This window comes from Mixophyes fleayi, chromosome 8 (genome assembly GCF_038048845.1).
Source record: "Mixophyes fleayi isolate aMixFle1 chromosome 8, aMixFle1.hap1, whole genome shotgun sequence".
In the NCBI taxonomy this organism is placed as follows: domain Eukaryota; kingdom Metazoa; phylum Chordata; class Amphibia; order Anura; family Limnodynastidae; genus Mixophyes; species Mixophyes fleayi.
The window spans coordinates 14,570,666-14,593,019 of NC_134409.1; the positions used below are offsets into that span (position 1 = coordinate 14,570,666).

The 22,354-nt window shown below is 40.4% G+C and overlaps 1 protein-coding gene across 2 annotated transcripts; it reads left to right on the plus strand.

Annotated features, from left to right (window-relative positions):
• The first annotated feature begins 877 nt into the window (after nucleotides 1-877).
• On the plus strand, nucleotides 878-19,850 carry DNAJB4 (DnaJ heat shock protein family (Hsp40) member B4). 2 transcript variants are annotated; one of them, XR_012678458.1, is made up of 4 exons: nucleotides 878-1,249; nucleotides 7,303-7,877; nucleotides 12,758-14,985; nucleotides 15,140-19,850. XR_012678458.1 is itself a non-coding variant. In XM_075181964.1 (3 exons), the coding sequence occupies exons 1-3, from the start codon at nucleotides 1,039-1,041 to the stop codon at nucleotides 12,986-12,988; spliced, it is 1,017 nt and encodes a 338-aa protein (XP_075038065.1). In that variant the 5' UTR covers nucleotides 878-1,038; the 3' UTR covers nucleotides 12,989-19,850. The 2 variants fall into 2 exon arrangements, 1 of the variants encoding a protein (XP_075038065.1); XM_075181964.1 differs by having other exon boundaries at nucleotides 12,758-19,850.
• Nucleotides 19,851-22,354: the final 2,504 nt, after the last annotated feature.

Sequence of the window (22,354 nt, forward strand, 5' to 3'; positions counted from 1 at the left end):
TGTAGTGGTCCCTTAACAGGGGCAAACGCAGAATTTGTAGAGGGGGCTTTCCACACCATGCCGCCAGTGGGCGTGACAAGCATGCATGGGGGAGTGGCTATAATATTAGACAGTGCTTGGCTGCTCTCCAACTCTTCCTATCCCCATAATATACATGGGCAATGCTGCGTGCACTACTGTTAGGTGCACGCAGCTCTCCCTTTTCAAGCAGAGCTGTGTGAAGCGGGGGCAGGGTCCAGCCACCTCAATTATACAGTGCCCCAGGGTTGAAGGGGGGTTTCCAGGCACTAGGAAACCCCCCCCCCCCTCGGTTTGCCTATGCCTAACCCAGGGGCGCCAAGAGGCAGGAGGGAGTAGGTACAAAGTCCCCTGGCCTGCCTTGTAGTGGGAGGAGCCACCAACCAGGTGTGGCCATGCTCCCTTCGGCGGCTATAGAAGGGGCCCAAGAAGTTGCTGTACCGCACCCGAAATTCCTCTTGGCAGCCCTGCTTTAACCATCTATTGAGGATGCTCATGAGTCATTAGTTTGAGGGCTGTTAATTTCTATACCTTCATGTCACAGGAATCCTCCAGTTGAAGGCAGCTTGCCATAACATTTATAATTCCACGTGTTAATACCAAATTGCATAACAGATACACATTATACCCCATTGCATGCAAAAGAAGTGTTTTATTATTCCCCACTGATAAAATCTCCTGCCTCTGTTGTGAATGCAGATGTGTCAGTCACAGGTCAGCTTCTTCTGTATTGATGTTAGTGTCACACCCTGCGTCCTGGTACAAAGAAATTTGTACCCTGGGTTACGCAGGCAGCCATCTAATAAAGCTTTGCCTTGTAAAAAAAAAAAAAAAAAACTTCTGGAAAGAGCTGGTAAATTCTGCAGGCAGCAGATAGACATACATGGGAGGCTGAAAGCTGATCTCTCTATATATGAGCAGGAGGGGATGGACTGGTGAGCACTCTGGGGGGGACACACTTTCTGGATCCCACTGCAAACAAGTAGCTCTGTGCATTCCAGTCCAGTTGACAGGGGTGACATGGGGAAAGATTACTATACAATTTTGGGCATTGAGAAGGGGGCTTCAGAGGAGGACATCAAGAAAGCTTACAGAAAGCAAGCTCTGAAGTGGCACCCAGACAAAAACAAGTCAGCCCATGCAGAAGAGAAGTTTAAGGAGATTGCAGAAGCTTATGAGGTGCTCAGTGACCCCAAGAAGAGGGAGATCTACGATCAGTTTGGGGAGGAGGGTATGTATCATGTTTATATTTCGGCATCCTTCCCCCACATCCTGGATTCGGTTCCTGTGCTGCAATTTTCAGGCAGATGGGACAACATGGCACTGAGGGGGTTAATGGATTGTATCCAGAGAGGTTCCATGGTCTGAAATCTATGTGATCAGGTGTTTAGTAGATTACCATATATAGTGTATATAAGGTGCTGAAGCTTGCACGTAGATCAGTAGCAAATTAGGAGAGTTGTGGTTTGTTTTATATTTGTTTGTTTATTTTGTTCAAGCTGTTTTTTCCTCAGAATGTAGATCCACATAGAGGTAAAAATCATAGGCTAAGGACAGATTTGCAGGTAAAAGAGGCATTGTTGCCATAATAGTTGAAAATGAATTTTCACTATCCACTCTAAGCTTGCAGCTCTCTGGGATGTGACCATTGTGCGTCAGAAGATAAGGGGTGAGACTGACATACTTCTAAAGTGTCAGACCCAATGTTCATCTCAGGAGTTATCAAAGCAGCTGCTGTGATCATTCAGATGCAGCGTGACAAGTTTAATGACGTGATGGCATTTTACATGTGTGCTTTGCACATACACATGTTAAACATCTGGAGATGCTGTGTGAGGGTTATTATATCTTAGGCTGGGTACACACTACAGAAAATTTCTCTTGATGCAATATAGTTAACGATTTTACCAATGACTGAAAAAAAAAACCCCAAAAAAAGTCCTGATCAGCAGCCGATTCCTGTGTACACACTGTACACGTTTTACTAGATTTACCGTCAGATCTTTCAGTTCATCTGTCATAACCATCAGCTGAAAAGACAGTGACTCTGCACACTCCATAGACATCTATGGACACTGCTGGTCCTGAGTACATACACACTGCAGGATTGGAACGACATTGTTCCATCAATAAACAAGATTTTTAATCTGGTGTAAAAATCAAATCATACGATACAATGTGCTTTGGAACGATAATCATTCATCTTTGCAATGTACACACTAATGCGCTATCAGGCCAAACAGTCGTTTATCGTGTGATTGGCCCGATATTGCGCTGAAGACCCTGTAGTGTGTACCCAGCTTTACAGTACAGTGACGGTGAATCTTATATACAAACAGCAGGTGTGTGATATTACAGGCATGCAGGAGATACAAGCAATTCACAATACATAGAGGAGGAAGAGAAGTCTCAGGAATGTGGATAAAGGTGATTGATGTATGTGATACCATTGAGTGCATGCTGAGAAGCAGAAGTGAGCTACTGTACCATGTTATACACCAAGTAGATAGATGGGAATGATATTCATGGTACTATTGTATCAGTCATCACAATATAGAAGTGTCTGTCATTTGTTCTATATGTACAGTTAATGGGGGCCGAAAAAACATGGGTCTACGTCACTGGTGCTGTACAATATATGCAGAGGAGACTTCAGAGAATGTTTATCAAATCCGGGGGTAAATGTATCAAGCTGAGAGTTTTCCGGCGGGTTTGAAAAACCAATCAGATTCTAGCTATCATTTATTTAGTACATGCTACAAAATGACAGCTAGAATCTGATTGTTTGCTATAGGCAACATCTCCACTTTTCAAACTTGCCAGAAAACTCTCAGCTTGATACATTTACCCCCTGGTCTTAAGGAAGGTTAGAAGTATATATTTAAGGATATCTCTTCATAACAAGGTTCATACTACATATTCAGTATCTAAATAAATTTACACGGATGAGGAGGGATATATACATTTACTTATATATAACCAGCATACTCCATGGCGCTGTACAATTGGGGACAAACACTGTAATTAAAGAAGGGTGTTAGCAGACAGACATAGCAGTGAGGGATATTTGTAAAGTGTGCACTGTGAGCCTTATATAAAGGTTTCACGCTGAGAAAAGAAGGTTGTTGATGCATACATGTGAAGGCTAGACTTGTTATGTCACTTACAGTATATACAGTGACAGAAGTTGGAGGAGGGAAGTCTCCACTCCTATATAATACATACATGGACTGACCCTCTCTGGCTCCCAGCCCAGATAAACTAAGAATGTTACATGATGTCATGACATTCCAGGGCTGAATCTTAACTCTAATTGCAAACAGCAACTTTGTGCCAAGAAAATGTGTCTTGAGAAATATCCAAAATAAGCTTGAAGAAGGCACAGTCACTGGTTCCTGCCAGGAGGCTGTGCCTGAACAGCTTGCAGATCTGCAGAGTCTCTCTCTATACTTCTTCATTATAATGCTGCTAAGTCAGCTCCCTTTGGATCAATAACTGTTCAGCTGCGGGACCTGTAAGCTTAAAATGCATCTAGTGACGCATGCAAATTCTATGCAAAAAAGGCCTCTGCTTGGTCTGCAGTTTTTTTAGCTTTGGGCTGCTAATCAAGGGTGGTGGAAGCACCCCCAAACACATCTCCCCTACTTATTTATCTCCTGCACATATTTTCATGCCAATGGACTATGGACTTTTCACTCATGTATATTTACATAGAAGTCTGTCTAACAGTTATATAGAATATCACTGCAGGGTATACATAGGCACTTGAGGTGCTGTGACTCTCAGTACATCTTCTAAGTTGATTGTAAGATTTTCTAATATATTCAGATAACATTCTTGATCCATTTTGACTACATTAGGGTGACACTGTACACATGTATAGTACTATATGGGTGGTAATCCTATTTAATGACAATTGCATTCAAACAATTTGGAATCAAAATCTGTGTGGCACTTGTACAGCATCCTAGGCCGACTGGAGCAAGGGACTCCCTTATGTCAGATTCAATATATGGTTAAATCATCTGGAGGTTTATGGATGGGGTATTAAATGGACAGCTTTATACACAGGAAGTCTGGTATGCCTAGAGGCAAATGCTTCCCCCATGTTCACAACTTTATCTCTAATAGCCCTATCATTTTAAGTGTCCTTCAAGGTAATTTGCATTTAAACAGTTGACTTTTAACTTCTACCGCCAGTATCATCATCACCATTTATTTTATATAGCGCCACTGATTCCGCAGCGCTGTACAGAGAACTCACTCACATCAGTCCCTGCCCCATTGGAGCTTACAGTCTAAATTCCCTAACACACACGCACAGACCGAGAGAGAGAGAGAGATTAGGGTCAATTTTGATAGCAGCCAATTAACCTACTAGTATGTTTTTGGAGTGTGGGAGGAAACCCACGCAAACACAGGGAGAACATACAAACTCCACACAGATAAGGCCATGGTCGGGTTTTGAACTCATGACCCCAGCGCTGTGAGGCAGAAGTGCTAACCACTGAGCCACTGTGCTTATGAATACAAATTCATATGCATTAATGTTTCCCTTTCCACTTGCTGGTATCATATCCATAGCTCACTGGGCCCTTCGGTTTAAATGTGATCCCTTTTAACTTTTATTTTCCATATTTAATTAACCAAGTTACACTGCACAGTTTATCTCATAATTGTGTAGATTTTACCAGTACCACAGAATTTGCCTCATATACCGTTTGTCAGAATATTAAAGGGCAACTTATGACATTCATAAATATATAGATCAAAGTTCCCACACTTAGATGGCAGTTAACACATAAACAGTTTTGTTATCTCAGTTCCCTGCAATTTCCTTCCTTGTCAGATATTTTAGCCTGAGCTAGGCTAACTGCAATGATCTTCAGTGGTCTTATTAATGTAAGATTTGGGGAAGAGGTTATCAAGCAACTTGCATGTTAGATTTAATGTCCCTATCAATGCTGGAATCTGGCATAGAACCTTGAATCACACATGGATTGTCACAAATGCAGCATTCCCATCCTAAGAAAAGTTTTTGTTTGTTTTTTTTGTTGTTCATTCCATTATAGGCAGCCAGCACTTACTTTATGTCCAAATGCATAAAGTTACTGCACCACCCCCCCCTTCGTTCCAGGTTTACAGCCCTGGTGTGCGTAAGTTGCTGTATATAAAAGCCTGCACACTCAGTGTACGCTCATGGAATGTAGTCTTTCCATCACTACCACCCACTCAGTGTTTATTATAGGAAATGCCAGTGCTTCAGCCACATGTTTGATTTTGTCTCCAGTATCTTTGGCAACGTCAATGTGCAGCATTTACATGGTCCTTGGACTTACAAATCCTGTAACAAGGAGTCATTCTGGGCAGCTCCCAAATAATGAATGGTCTCTGCTGTCTTGAAAAAACGACCACTGCTCGTCCTCTAGAAGGAAATCTAGAACATGTTGGGTATCGATTCTTTTGTACTTCGTTGTGTTACTTTGTCCCATCTGTTCAGTAACTCATTGGGCCTGATTGAGTAAGTAGCCTCCTGGACAAAACAATGTTACAATGCAAGGGGTGCAAATTAATTTTCTATTTTGCACATAAGTTAAATACTGTCTGTTTATCATGTAGCACACAAATACTTGGTAGCTTATTTGTACACTGACATTAAAAGTTGATATTTGTGTGCTAGATGAAAAACAGACAGTATTTAACTTATGTGCAAACTAGAAAGCTAATTTACACCCCTTGCATTGTAACATGGTTTTGTCCAGGAGACTACTTACTCAATGTTTTTTACTTAACTTCCCTTAATGAATCAGACCCATTGCGATTATGTCTATAATATAGAATAAGTAAATATACAAAATAAAAGAAATAAAGTGACAAGGCACCGTTTGAATTTGAGAAAAGTGGTGTCTACACTTTCCGCATCTTCATTTTGAGTTGCACACACATGTAAGATATGTGCAACCTTAAATCTAGCGTGTAGATGCATCCAGAGCACAGATGTGCCAATCAGCAACTCCAAATCCTGCACCCGTTTTATGCAGGTGCAAAATTTGCATCTTGTAGCTACCATATTTCAAGGTCTGTGTAATGTAAAATAAGATGCATCTCAAATGGATGTGCTTAACTTGCATTTGCATGATTTTACTGTACTGCACTTGCATGTTAACACCACTAATTCGCCTCTCTGAGTGCAAGGGGTCACAAGTGCAAGATACATGCAACTCTAAATAAGAAAGCAAGTTGTTCACATGAGCAGTGTGCCCATTTTTCACCAAGGTGCATCTTTGCGTTCAGCAATTGCACTGACGTGCAGCTCTCCATTAGATCTATTGTGTAAAGTGGGCAGTGTGTCACACTAGGCCAGCTGTTAAAGGTCCCTGGAACAGGTATAATTCACACCCCTGCATCCTCTCTCACTCGTCTGATCAGTCTTACAAATGTCTATGTCACACAGATGTGCTCAGATGTACAGTCATACAAAATATCATGGCTTTCTGAGAATTATATGACTGAGGGGGAAACATCCATGCAGGTGAAGGCTCCCATTGGACACCACGGCTTCCAATCACCCTGTCTCTAATATTTGGGGGAAAACGTTAGGCATAGACGAGTGTTTTGAATATTCCACCTTTATTTATGTCTTTTTTTTAACATTTAACAAAATATTTATTATAATGATACTTGTTAACTACACTATTCCTGGCATAATGGAATAAATTCAGTTATTCAGTTTACTGTGTTGCTGCCTCGGTAATACATATTCCATACTGTGAATTGCTTTAGTTGTTACATTACTTACTGAAAAAAATAAACTACATTGATTGTCTAGTTTAGAAAACACTCAACAACAGTGACTGAGTTTTTCAGAGTTGTTCAGAACCCCCTTCCCTTGAAAAACACTTTGTTGAGGGAAAGTGAGGATTATTGCGTAACATTCTACCTGCCAAATGTTGGAGTGTCCGCGTGTCAAATGTAGAGATCACCTGCACTTTGATGCCAGGATTACCGCTATCACCTTCTGATATGCACAAGCAAATAAGAGTATGTGCCGGCAAGTTTTACACATGACTCATAGAAAAGTCATGTAGTGTTAACATATATTTGTTATACCATATACAGCTTTTGCAAAGTATGACACAATAGTGGATCAACAATTTATGTATTATGAAAAATAACTTTTGCTGGTTTGAAATATGTGTTTAGTTTAATGTTTGAAATATGTGTTTAGTTTAATGTTTGAAATATGTGTTTAGTTAAATTTTTTTGTTTTGCCATTACATCTAGGGCTTAAAGGAGGACCTGGTGCTCAAAACGAACATGGAGGGAACTTTCACTACACGTTCCATGGAGATCCTCATGCGACGTTTGCTGCGTTTTTCGGGGGAGCTAACCCATTTGAAATGTTCTTTGGAAGACGAATGCCCGGAGCCCGGGACGACGAGGACATGGAGTTGGACAATGATCCCTTTTGCTCGTTTTCTAGCTTTGGCATGAACGGATTTCCAAGAGAAAAGAACCAAGTTGGCAATCAGATCCGGCGTAAGCAGGACCCACCTATTATCCATGAGCTCAGGGTGTCCTTGGAAGAGATTTATCACGGATGCACTAAAAGAATGAGAATCTCCAGGAGAAGGATGAATCCCGATGGAAGAAGTGCACGGACTGAGGATAAGATCCTTACTATTGAGATAAAGAAGGGGTGGAAAGAAGGCACCAAAATCACATTCCCCAAAGAGGGAGACGAGACGCCGATGACCATTCCTGCGGACGTGGTTTTTGTTATTAAAGACAAACCTCATTCACATTTTAAGAGAGATGGTTCAAATATTGTGTGTCCTTTACAGATCAACCTGCGCGAGGTACGGCTCTGTATTTGTTGTTTTTTAGTAGTAGATTTCTTTTTACATTTAAACTGCTTTTCTTAATAATAGTTGTCCACAACCCACACATCCATGTATGACGCTTAAAGAGTCTGAGTCTGGTTTCATGTCAGGAAGTACGTAACCCAGGGGCAAACGCAGGATTTGTAGAGAGGGGTTTCCACACCACGCCACCAGTGGGCGTGACCAGCATGCATGGGGGTGTGGCTATAATATTAGACAGTGCTTGGCTGCTCACTGACTCTCCCTATCCTCATAATATACATGGGCAATGCTATGTGCACTACTGTTAGGTGCACGCAGCTCTCCCTTTTCAAGCAGAGCCGTGTGACACGGGGGCAGGGTCCAGCCACCTCAATTATATAGTGCTCCAGGCTTGGAGGGGCAACCCCCCCCCCTCCTCGGTTTGCCTATGTAACCATTTCTTCTAGTGAAGTGAGTTGTGGTGATGCAGGTGAATGTGGATGTAAGAATATATAAATTGGTGCTAAATGACAGAACGGAAGTGATGTGGTCCCCAAGTCACACACAAACGCAGAGTTCGTCCAATACATTATTATTGTTACTATAGCACCAATCATAATTGTCTGCTTTGTTTTTCCTCTTAAAGGTTGAAGGGAATGTTTATGGTTCCCACATATAGGGGGGAATTGAACTCAGCGCAAGGTCTGGTTGAGCACAATAGCGGTTATTGTGATAGAGAAATCGGAATGTTGGCGAAGAGATCTCACGTTGAATTGAATCCTGCCCCATAGATTCTTCCTATGCACCTATTGTGCATTGTGCAGGACCTGCACTCACGTTAGCTGTGCACATGTCACTATATTGTGACAGTTTTTTAACTGCTTGAATTAGCTGAAACAAAACTTCTTTATTTGTTAATTATTGTCATTTTTTTTACAATTGCTGATGCTGTCATAAAGATTGACTGACAAACTGTAGCTTTACTGACACATATATATGTTACAAGCAATGTCTTCAAAAGCCAAAACAACACATGGGTTCCAGCTAAATTCCTTTATATTCAAATGTAATTTATAAGCTTAATCTCCCCCCCACCTTTACATGTCCCGCTGGTAATAACCCCCAGCACACACAAACACACACACGCCATTACATACTTTCATCCACAGACTTGTCTTCTACTTTACATTCCCTGCCATTTTCCGCCCAGGTGGCTTATAGGGGTCGCAAATGGGCTTCCAGGGACCTTTAATCTGGTTGTAGCCTTCATTGGTGCTGCTAATGCTATTCCAGCGGTTTCCACGATAAACGTGGGGTTTAAAAATGTTGAGATTGCCAAAATAATATGGCTTTATAGTATGATAATGTCTAATTTTTACTAACCTGTTTTTTGCAGATGAAAATCCCAGTTTTACTGCCCTCTTATTACCTTACTGATGGTTGGTAGTCCTGGAACTTACTGCTGTGACGTACAGTAAAACATAGAGAGAAGCTAACACCACAAGAATGTGTCTACAGCTTATGTACTACTAACAAAAGTCATATCATTATTGGTGAGCTGTATTAGTGATCCCAGTACTGCCCGGTAACTAGAAATAGCCCAGTGTCCATAGAAAGATATATCGTGTGACCACACCGGATATGTGGATAATAAGGGACTTGGCGACTTTTGCAGTGGAGAAGGCTCCTGAACACGCCCTGCAAATCACCGCCGCACAGGCTTAGTAATCACTGGTACAATATACAAAAAACACAAAAAAGGTATCTCCAGTGCAAAACCTCAAAATGTACAGAATATGACAGCAGCCACCTTTATAAAAACTCTGATCCACCAATGAGTTAAAATCTAAATGCTACAAACAAACATATATATTGGCACGGCGCTAGTATAAGTAATACATACAATATTACATCAATATCTAATGATGCATATATAGTCTTTATCAGATCTCACTGAAATACAATTTCTTCCATCGCTTCAAACCATAACAGACGACCTTCCAATAGTCAAAACATGGACATAAACCGATGGGGATAAGTACTGGTCAGTCTAGAGCCATAATAGTTGATGACGGAGGGTCATGCTTTATTTCTCATGTATTCACGTGACGTTATATATAAATCACAGAGAAAACATCATAGTGCAAACTGTTATAAATGCAACTTGTGTTTGTAATACTTGTTATTTTTAACATGCAACACCTCACGTCTCCCAGTGATAGTTCTCAAAATTTCCAAATTCCCCCTTAAGAGTGCACACTTACGATAATTAGCTCAGATCATAAGCCTGTAGTATGGAACTTCTTCTTCGTATTGCACTAGGTGGTCTCCCATCCAGAAAACAACCCAGCCAAACTCTGCTTAGCTTCCAAGACTTAGCAAATCTACATCATGGGACTCCTCCTTCTTACTGCACTTCAATGGTTAGCAAGGGTCCATATGCATGTATATGTGAGAAAACAATAAGCACTCATAGGGGCGTATTCAATTGTCAGCGTTAACGCTGAAAAACGAGCGCTCAAAAAATATTACCGTTTATATGGTAATATTGCGCGCGAAAACCGTTAATACAGTAGTTTACTCGCGGCGAGCTGAAATTCCGCGAGTAATTACCGTATTAACGGTAAGATTTTTTGAGCGCTCGTTTGTTAGCGTTAACGCTAACAATTGAATACCCCCCATAGTGTATTATTTTTTAAGTAAAAAAGAAAAATGTATTTCCTGGTATCCAACATCTCACAATAAAAACTGAGTATATATAAACAAATGTACAGGTACAAAAATACATAAAAACTTCAGCGAAAAATATCAGCACATGACGTCCAAGTTGGACTCTTACCACAAGGCAGATGGTATACAGCGTGCAAACAATGTAAGTGAAGAGACGGCTTTCTCCACTAACGCCCACCTCGGGAAAAAGCTAACCTAGCCTTGATAAAGATCTTCATGATTGAAACGCGTTGGCTGTTGGGGTACACACTCAGTCCGGTACAGCTCAATAAGGGTGATAAAGTGCGGCATCTAAGAAGATGTTACACTCCCTATCCTGTCCCTATCCTGTCCCTCTCCACTATTGGGTGCACTAATAGTGTGACGCTGGCTCCACGGTAATATTATCGGTCACTAACTGATGGTGCAGAAACATGTATCACCCTGATGAAGCCCTGCCCAGTTCTCAGTTCACCATCATGAACATGAATGCACGTTTCTTAGAACAGGAATTGTCTCACAGCCATAAGTACTCAAACCCCTTTGGGCAGTACAACCGGCCTATGTGTCTGGCTGGTTAAACGTGTTTGCAAGAAAAACCAACAAAACATTTTAATGATGCAATGTTGGGGCCTTTTTCACCAAATTCCATCTCTGAGGCAGACAGGAAGAACACACTGGAGAGCACATGGGTGTTATAATGTCCTGTATGCATGTACGTGTGTTATTTTATTGTTGATGCATAGACGGATATCTGAATGTTAGTGTAGCGCATGTGACTCTGCTTGGTACTGTAGTGTGGTGTATATTTGTGCAGTCTATGTTATTGTTAATGCAATGTGTGTGTATATCTGTGAATCTGCAGTAATGGAGACAGTTACTAACAAGACTAAACGTATATTACTCCTTGTCAGAGCTGGAGCTATCTGGCTGGTAGGCCGAGTCATTGTAATATCTATACTTAAAGTTACAGAGTGCACTGCAAGAAATCCTTGACTGCTGGAGAACACGTGAGATAAGTGACACTCAAAGCTTCGTGAACCATCCTTCCTAAATGCATATTTATGATGGTTTGCTGCGGTAACTGGGGAAATCCAATTGCAAAATACAACTGTGAAATTAGTTACTCGGAGGATCCACCGTCAATTCAACGGGGACCATTTTGGCGTTATGACAAAGTGAAAAATGGTTATGGTTCATTTGGTTGAGAATTGCGTTTCAATGCAGCATCTCGGAGCGCCAGGTTTATATCATTTCCACGGCCATATTTAAGGAAAGGAACAAAGAAAAATAAAAAGGAGAAAATTTGCACCTTGCCAAAACCACGTAGCACTGCAAGGGGGCACATTTTAAATATGTGGACAGAATTAGAGTTAGGAGGGGGGGGGGGGTATCCTAGCTCAATACTTAATTACACTTAATAAAGCTGTCCATTATGTGTCTATTACATGCAAAGACAGCCAGTATTTTCCTGCATGCAAAAAATTAAATGACTGCATTTGCCCCCCTTTGTATCGCAACATGGTTTGTCCAGGAGCAAATTTGCACTGTTGCTCCTAACTATAGAGCCTATAGAGCAACTTTTTTTTCCCTCCATACAATGTTAGGGGAACTAGGAGAATCTGGTCCCGTAAATCCATTTACATGAGTACAATGTAGAGGTGATCATATATAATTTATGTTGTACACATTTTTTTAAAATAAACATGCAGTCATTTATTATATATTAACTATAAACTTAATATGCAATATCAGGGGGTGATAAAATTGCGTTTCACATGTTTTTATCAAACTTTCCATAAAAATGTAGGGTCAATGATATTCATTGGCCACTCTGAGCGGGTAACTAAAGCATTTTTCAGCGAAAGAATAAGTAAAATGTTTATCCTGTGCAATAGGAGAGGTCTGGCCAACCTGTGGCACTCCAGGTGTTGTGAAACTACAAGTCCCAGCATGCTTTGCCTGTAGGTAGCCAGTGGATAGCCGTCAGAGCATGCTGGAACTCGTTGTTTCACAACACCTGGAGTGCCACAGGTTGGTCAGGCCTGCAATAGGACTTGCTGTCCAACTGTACCGATCAAATGCTAACTTGTCATTACTTCCTGCTTGTTACAGTTACTGGAAATCCAGAAATGTCTATCATTTGGCACTGTATGGCCACAATGTAATGTTATCATTTATTCCAGGCCCTGTGTGGATGTGCCATCACGGTGCCCACCTTGGAGGGACGAAATATCCCCATGACAATAAATGAAATTATTAAACCAGGGATGAGACGGAGGATTATCGGGTACGGACTTCCTTTTCCAAAAAACCCATCGCAACATGGAGATCTCCTGGTTGAGTTTGAAGTCATATTCCCAGACAACATTCCACAGCCATCCAAGGAGATTCTGAAACGACACCTACCTATTTGATAGGATTCCAGGCATGGGTAACGGGAAGAAGACATAGGCCCATCATTGCAGCATAAGAAGCTCAATGAATAACCTATAACATCCAAACGTGTACACGATATACTTTCAAAGGGTGTGCACACACTTCAGCAGTATTAGGATGGGCAATGTATGTACAGTGTTGTAATTCTAACAAAGACATTTTGTGCTCTTGCCAACTTTTGTGCCACGGGCTTACTAATGACGGGTGTTTAATATATGAGTATTTCTTTTAGTGTAGAGCTGATAACTGTATTCAGGAAGCTTGCAAATAGTATATACTTGGTAGTGATGCAAAACTCTACAGTAATGATACTTGTTAAACATTATACCGACAGTATTTCAGACACTATACTTGACACTTTAACTGTTCCCTCCCCAACAGCGTCTATTTTGTGGGTTGAATTAAGGGGCATAAACATGTGAGTTTGATAGGCACATTCTTACAACGTACACCTGTCCACTTAAATGTATATATTTTGTGAAATGTTAAATGCACTAAAACCACAATACTGACATGGGGGGGTTTGATACTCCTACTGGGGTAGTTAACCAAAGAATAAATGGAAAGTGCAATACAAAGCAGCTGTGCTAGGAAGCTGTATTTATCATAACGGTTGCTAACCATGGAATGAATGCTTTCAGCATCACCTCTTATCAATCAATGTTGGAAATAGACCCTGGGGGAAACCACTGAGAGTATTTACTAAGATCCTATTTAGGTGCAAATCTGCACGGCAATTAATCAGCAATATTCTTTTACCTGTCTAGTGCAAGTAAGACAATGAAAGTAAATGTTTGATTAGATGATATGACTTTGATGCAAATTTGCGCCTTTCAGAGGGCCTCATTTCCGAAACCAATTCACACCCCGCAAAGTTCCTTCTTTTGGCACAGCTGAGCTGGCAGGGTAACCCAACGCAAAGGTGCGTGACTGCTGTCCGCTTTCGAGGGGCTTCTAGGCAGACTAGAAGGGCAGCTAGGTGCACGGAGAGATGGACTGTGCAAAAGTGTAAATGTTGTATCGTAGTCCAACCTCGTAGCGCTTTATAATAGTGTGGAGTGATCAAGACTCTTTATTACACGTGCCTTTTGTTGTTTGTGTGCAAAGCTTTTTATTACATTGCTCGGAGTGCACCTAGAAATTTTTGGCCATCAACGTGAGATATGAAGGAACGAACGTGTGCCATTAAAAGTATAACGTGAGACCCAAAGACACCTCTGAGCTGGATTCATGTCCTTGAAATGGCTATGCACACAGCAAGGTACTCTATGAAACGTAGAGATGCTCAGGCTCGGTTATTCGAGATCCGAACATACCCGAAGTTAGCATATCCGAGTACCGAAACTATTGCGCTTTTTCGGATTTGAAAACGAGGCAAAACGTCATTGTTACGTCGTCGGATCTCGCGAGTTTCGGATTTCTTTTTAAGATCCAACATTGCGGACGGTGGGAGGGAGGGCTGAGCCCCATTTTTCTTTTCTGCTACTGCTGTGTGCCAATGTGTCCTAGATGTGCTAGGAACTGCCGTGTGCTTGTGTCATTACTCTGTCGCTTACCATCCAGCCCGGTCGCTGCAATCTTTGTCATAAAGTGTATGAAAATAATAATGTGATCTGTGAGGTGGTCAAAATTGACTGCAAATGACTTGAGATTAGTGTTATTGAGGTTAATAATAATGTAGGATCAAAAAAAGAGCAAAATTATGTGATTTTAGCATATTTTAGGATTTTTTCTAAAAAATCCAAAACCAAAACACGAGGGCGGTTTTGTCAAAACCAAAACACGAAACTAATCCAGATCCAAAAACCAAAACCAGTTCACGGGAGTCAGTGAGCATCTCTATTAAAAAGGGCTCTTACTTCTTTTCTTTATTTAATTATTTAATTTTAGTAATCACGCTTATCAAAATGTAATCTCTTTTTGGTATTGCACCCCCAAAGTGGGTCGATCGTGGTTGGGTTTGGGCAAATTGTGGGCTGGGTATATTTTGCATGTCTAAATGTTGGAAGGTATGTTTTTAGGGTGTGGGAGGGAACTGGAATACAACCAGGCAATCACGAGGAGAACATACAAATGCCGCACAGATAGGGCTCTGGTCAGAATAGAACTTCTGACGCCAGAAAACGTAGACTCTGACTTACAAAGGAGGTGCTTCTAAGCAGAGAAAAGCACTAAAGATACAAGGCAGTGGTGGGCACCCCAAAAGGCCATAGCAGGTTCCCCTACTGGAGGTAACAGAGGGAAATCTGAGGGAACCTGCCACCTATTGTTGTGGTTTGGGCTCCTACACTGGCTCCCTGTGTCCTCCAGAATCCAATTCAAATTACTCACACTTACCTACACAGCCGTCAACAACACCACCCCTTCATACATCTCTAATCTCATATCAAAATACAATCTCTCCCGCCCTATTAGATCTACCTCTGACCTGCACCTTGTCTCGTCTCTGGTAACCCCCTCTTACTCCCACCTACAAGACTTCTCCCGTGCTGCTCCCCACTTATGCAATTCCCTACCACTCTCAATCAGACTCTCCCACAGCCTTCAAATCTTTAGACGCTCTTTGAAAACCCATCTCTTTTTAGAGGTGACTTTATCCTCGATAACACTAATCACACTAATGCACCCTCACAGCTATCCCAATCTCCACTCTGAGCCACACTCGCTCCTCTTGTTTCAGCTGTGCCCTCCTCGACTTAGAATGTAAGCTCTCTAATGAGCAGGGTCCTCCATACCCTTTGTTTTCATGTCTGCAGTTATTTTATCCACCTTGTATGTCCCTGTTGTATGTGTGTCCTGTTTCTCTCACCGTCCTGCAGAGCACTGTGGTGCCTTACAAATCAAATCTACCATAATAATTCTGCTTTTATCGTGAATCACCCACATTTGGTTCAAAAATACACCAGGGGGTAAATGTATCAAGCTGCAGGTTTGAAAAGTGGAGATGTTGCCTATAGCAACCAGTCTGATTATAGCTGTAATTTTATATAGTATATATATGTATAGGTGTGTGTATATATATATATATATATATATATATATATATAATGACTTGGTAACACCTAAAGGGTTTTAGTTAGTACTACAGCAAGCAGTAATGAAATCCTAGCTTTTTATACTGGCTTCCCTGTAAATAAGCATCAGTAGATCCCTTGTCTATTTGCTTTACCTGGTAGTATACTCCTGTCATGTTTTCCATGAAACTCAACACATGTTTCTATTCATATGGACGAGCCCTTAGTATCCAATTTATAAAGCACCAACATACTTCACAACTGCAATAGGGTGACACACAAAATATATACTGATAGCAATATTATGAGAGAATGAGAGTGTCCTTGTTTCATCAAAAAAATAAATTAAGCTTCACAGAACAATGGTTATAAACTGATTTAATCTGCTTTAAGAACGCTAGAAAGCTATTTAACCATTGCTTCTCCTTTAGTTCTACGACAGTATATCCTTTACATAAATTGTACATACAAATATAAATTGTCTGCATTATGCACTTAACAAAACAAAACTGATAGATATATTTATAGTGTTGGGGACACTAATTAATAAAAGAGAAATTATACACTCCTTCAACCTGATTTTCAGGTACTGACTAAAGCTATATTCTACTCAGATTGCTACCTCCACAATCAAAATCCTGGGCCACATGTAATCTGTGTTGTGTCCGAGCGCTCCTGTTTAGTAATCCCTGGCATCCCTCTCCGATATGACAGGTTGATTGCTGAAAAAAGTAGTCAAAAACCTGCAGAAGATTAGAATTTTTTTTATTTTATTGTTTTTTTAAACGTAAAAGCTGACATGTTTAATCTGTAAGAGCAGAGGTGTGACCCTGCTATATCTTGTATCACTCTTAGACCCAATAGACTTTCAGCCATTGGCTAAATATTTAAAATATTCATAAGTAATTGGAAAGTCGGGTCAGAATGACCACAGAATTTTACTTCCATGCGGTAAATTTGTCAAGCTGTGAGTTTCTGGCGGGTTTGAAAAGTGGAGATGTTGCCTATAGCAACCAATCAGATTCTACCTAACATTTATTTAGTACATTCTACAAAAGGATAACTAGAATTTGATTGCTATAGGCAACATCTTCACTTTTAAAATCTGCTGGAAACTCGTATCTTGATAAATTTACCCCCATGTCTCTGTAGGAGAAAATACACTTTTAGAGTTTAGTTATCTTTTAGGTAAGTTAATAATCACTTTGGAAAATTAATTATAAAAACTACATGTTTGCTGAAATTTGTGTTATTTTCAATTAAGTATTATGATAACAGGCGGATGTGAGGTTAACGTTCCCCCACCAGAACTTCAGCGAAACAGGAGGATGTATTACATCTATAAGATCGCTGAGTTTTGTTTGAAATAATGCATAGTATTTTTCTCTGAAGGATTATTTTTCCTTATTAAATAATTCACCTCTTGAGTGATATGTTTTAGTGGCTGACTGCCCATCTCTGAGAACACGTCATAGCTCTGCTTTTCTTCAGTGTGATTCAGAGTAAAGACATTTTGTCCCTGTTTTGGTTATATCCTCAGGCAGCCTCCCAGCCAGCTGGTCTTTGGATCTCTACCAGATAAAGGTTTGTACCTTTTAAGGACGCAGTTTATAAGATCACCCAGCAACACCCTTGATGCACATAGGCAGCTTGATGTCATTGTTCATTTTATGGATAGCTGCAATAGGTCGTTTTATCAAAACCTAAATAATGTAGCAAAAGGTCATCTAATATCTACTAATGCAGATTTTATTGGTCCCTATGCTCAAAACCACATCATTTATTTGTTTTGCTTAAATATAGCTTTTAAAAGTATATATTTGATACCTATGTTGTATGAACAACATTTTACACAAAAGGTTTCAAAAAATATAATTAGATATTTTTTTTCATTCACTGTGGCCTCTCTCACTAAATAGTGTCACATTTCACTATGGTGCAAATATGGTCCTCATCTGTGTGTGTGTAAGTGCACTACTACCATCTCCTCTCAGAGGGTAGAGATATTTCTGCAACTGAAACGGGCTGGGGGGCATCTGCCCCTGGGTCCAGTCCCTTATTGGCCTACCTTGGGCTGGGTCACTGGGCCAACTGCATTTTTTTCATTTAAAATGTTTCTAATTGGCTGCTGATCCAAGTCTCACCCCCCCGGGTATAATTTTCCAGCCATACCTTGAACTTAAAGTTGTCCCTGGTTGCATAGAGAGGCATAACGGTGGCCTAGTGGTTAGCACTTCTGCCTTACAGCACTGTGGTCATGAGTTCAATTCCCGACCATGGCCCTATCTGTGAGGACTTCGTATGTTCTCCCTGTGTTTGCGTGGGTTTCCTCCGGGTGCTCTGGTTTCCTCCCATACTCCAAAAACATACTGGTAGGTTAATTGGCTGCTAACTAAAAATGTACCCTTTTTGCAGAGTGGATGTGGCAGTGCTGTCCATTTCATTGAATGAAGCAGCCCTGAAAATGCCCCCTATCCACCCCTTTATTTTAGTAATCTTGCTTAGCAAAAGCAACTCTCATTTTTGCACTGTACTACAAAAACTAGACCTATCCCTACTGGAACAGCCCTGACTGCGTTCAAGTCCCTTGGCCTGTAAAAACTGTGTGCTTTGGTGGAAAGCTAGGCGTACTTGCACAAATTGAGATGCACGGCAGGACCAAAGCAGCGGAAATATTGCGCTTTGTAAATGTCCTATGTATTTAGTATTCTCTCTAATTAAATGCTAGTTTTGTATGTTTATGTAGCCTGAGCTCGGTTACATGAGCGAATACAGCAATACCGATCATATAGACAGACTTGGTTTGTAGAAACACAGTTGACAGTGTTTCCAAATCAATATAACCGAGAGAAACTTGAAATGCTATGAAGTAGTTGTAACATCGACAACAGACAGTGCCCTATATTCAAGAGCATAAAACTTGATTTCTTTTCACGAAAGTGTCCCTTTAACTCTGTGATCTCTTTTTTTTTCTTGGTAATAGGACAATATAAAGGAAATTGAATCATTTTAGAGACTCAGTTTACTATACAACAATAAAGCACTATAAAACCAAATTGCTATTTTATATTGAATAAAAATAAAAGAATACTCTGATTCTTAGTAAGAATTGTCATTGTCTTTCTGTAACTGTAAAGGGAAACAGATGTTTTTCTATTTTTCTGTAGAAGAGACTGCTATATTGTTTTGTCTGTTGAGGTATATTAAATATCATCTGCAGTAACCTTTGCACATTTGAATTATAAAGTAATAATTTAACAAAATTTCGCTTAAATAAGAAGTACTCATATTTAATTGAGAAGAGCAATACTAACATTTTCAAAGTGAGCAGATTATCGGTGTAATATCCCTGTAAAATGTCCTTCCCATCTTCGGGATCTATATTATGTCCATTTTTTTGTAACAAACTGGCTTATTCAGTATTATTTGTCCACGTATTATGTGTCCGTCTCTATTATCAACAATTATCTTTGTTGAGTGGACATCATATAAAAGTACAGGTAATTTCTTGTAATACAACCCAAAAAGCACACCCCCTTCCCCAACAGCTTTAGTAGTAAAATAGGTCTGAAAATGTCTTTGTTTTACTATATTCTGACCTGTTTTACACTTTGAAGTTTTTCCTATCTTTATGTTTTTATGGCGTTAAGATTCCTATTTTGGATAAAATGTTGTGAAAGGGAAAGGATTTCAATTTGAAGCATGATGCTTGTGACTTTCTTATATTTAGAACTATAATTATATTTTGTTTGGTGTACTTTATGTTTCATAACTATATTTTTTAATAAAGATTTCTTAAAGTGTTTAATAAACTTCTGTTCTGAATGATTTTAAACTTCAGGTTCGATATTAATCCGGAAGACTGGGATAGTGGATAGTGTGTGATAAGGTTTATGTGATGGAATGAAGGTGAAGAGTGGTTGGATAACAGGTGGAATACTGGGATAGTGGATAGTGTGTGATAAGATTTATATGATGGGATGAAGGTGGAGGTTGATTGGATACCAGGTGGAATACTGGGATAGTGGATAGTGTGTGATAAGGTTTATATGATGGGATGAAGGTGGAGGTTGATTGGATACCAGGTGGAATACTGGGATAGTGGATAGTGTGTGATAAGGTTTATATGATGGGATGCAGGTGGAGAGTGATTGGATACCAGGTGGAATACCGGGATAGTGGATAGTGTGTGATAAGGTTTATGTGATGGGATGCAGGTGGAGAGTGATTGCATATCAGGTGGAATACTGAGATAATGGATATTGTGTGATAAGGTTTATGTGATGGGATGCCGGTTTCGGGTGATTGGATACCAGGTAGAATACTGGGATAGTGGATAGTGCTTAGAAGCCAACATGAAAGATGGGAAGGTTAGTGAAACAGTGTGACATAAAATAATATGGGAAATGGAGAGGCCTATGTGAAAGATGGAGGAAATGGAGAGATGTGTGATACAGGACGATGATATTTGGGTAATTAGTCTGATCTTATCCAATTTAGACACAGATAGAATGGAAATGCGGAAGATGCAATATGAGTAGTTATGTCTGACAGAGGATGGAAGGCGGAGAGTTTTGTGGGCCATATAATGGAAGATAATGAGATATAGGTGACAGATGGATAATGTGGTGGTCTATAGGATAGAAAATGGGAAGGTCTATGGGGCAGAAGGTGGATGACAGGAATGTGTGTTAGACAGAGGATGTACGATGGGAACTCACAGACAGAGAGTGTATGACCTGAAGGTCTAAGATAGATGATGGAAAATGTCTAGTTCTATGGGGTTAAAAATGGGACATTCTGTGGGACAGAGATACAAAATGGGATTTCTGTGCTGTAGACGACGAACATAGGAAGGACTTTGGTTCATATGATAGGAGATGTGAGGATCTGCTGGGCAGCATGATAGATTGGACAGTTGCTGTGCAGAGCAGCAGTGAACGGATCATACCTCCCAATGTTCCGACTGTTGGGACAAATCGTCACTGTATGTTCATGCAGACACCTCTACAACCACCGTCTGAGATGGTGTCTCCCTGCCTGTGTGCTAGTGCACATTATATGAACAAATTATGTTTAACTCACTTTCACCACACAAAACAATAATCAACTCCATCTTTTCTTCTTTGCGTTGGTTTAATAAATTTCCCTCTTAATTACTGACAGAGTGGGTGCGTTTCATGATCTGACCAAATTTTCCCATTTTCTCTTTCACTTTTATTAGTTTATTTGTATATTTTTGCACAGTTGTTAGGGTCAGACTGGGCTTTCATTTGGCACCATAAATATTTTGGTAAAAATTAGGTATGAATATATTTACTGATTATTTTTCCCACAGTTCCACACGCTTAGTCATCTATAGTTAAGGTACACACATCACTGGAGGTATACATTTCAGTTTTAAGTCTTTTTTTCCCTAGACAAACATTTTAGTTTGGGGCCATAATCATCTTGTGTGACATTTATAAGTTTATGCATGGGGTTGTTACGGAATATCAATGTCATGAAGAATGAGTGACAGTTTTTGGGGGGGCTATAGAGGATGCTAGAGAGAGAAAGGTACTAGACATTGTATTATGGGCTTCTTTCTCCAGAGGGGTCTAAATAATGGGCGCAGAGGGACTTTAATTATGTGCCCTGTCCCTCAGCATTGTTGGATCTCTTGCAGATCAGAATGACCTAATATTAGCCTGGCATGCTTGGCAGAGCACTGTTACAAGAGATTAATTGGCTTCTGACTTTTGGAGAAACTTGAATCGACTGCTCTTATATGTAATTGCATCTGTGTGCTGCTTGCATTGCAACCTCAAAGACCAGTTGATTCCACTGATTCAGTTGTGCACCCTGCATTTTGCAGTTTCCTGTTCAGTGACCCTAATTCTACATTAAAATTAGAGGCACCACTCTGTCCTATGCTCCGAGATAGGCACAGCTAGTGACCACAGCAAAATGCCTATCCTACAAACTATTTGTGTGAGTGACCAGTAATAGATGCCACCTTGAGTAGAACAGCAATTATCCTAAATGCACATGTATAGCATACAGGCAGATACTGTGACATCAGTCACGGTAGCTGGGCACAAACAGGTCTGTACTGCGGTTAGAAGATGATCCTCGAAGTGTTGAGTGAGTCCTGTGGAGCAGTCTAATTTTTTTTGCGCAAAGTAAGAAAGCATGTAAGCTCATACCTCCCAGCCAACACCATTTAGGCGGGATAGTCCCGATTTAAGAGCTCTGTTCCGCACTCCCGATCAGAACAGCTTTGTCCCGCCAGTGGGAAGTACTGTGAACGGGTGCTGCGCACACAACAATCAAGGTGTTTGGAGGGGA

Excerpts from the sequence above, each read along its gene's own strand:
- DNAJB4 (XM_075181964.1), top strand. The coding sequence starts at position 1,039 with ATGGGGAAAGATTACTATACAATTTTGGGCATTGAGAAGGGGGCTTCA. Across the intron at positions 1,250-7,302 it reads CGATCAGTTTGGGGAGGAGG|GGCTTAAAGGAGGACCTGGT; the intron begins GTATGTATCATG and ends CATTACATCTAG. Across the intron at positions 7,878-12,757 it reads TACAGATCAACCTGCGCGAG|GCCCTGTGTGGATGTGCCAT; the intron begins GTACGGCTCTGT and ends CATTTATTCCAG.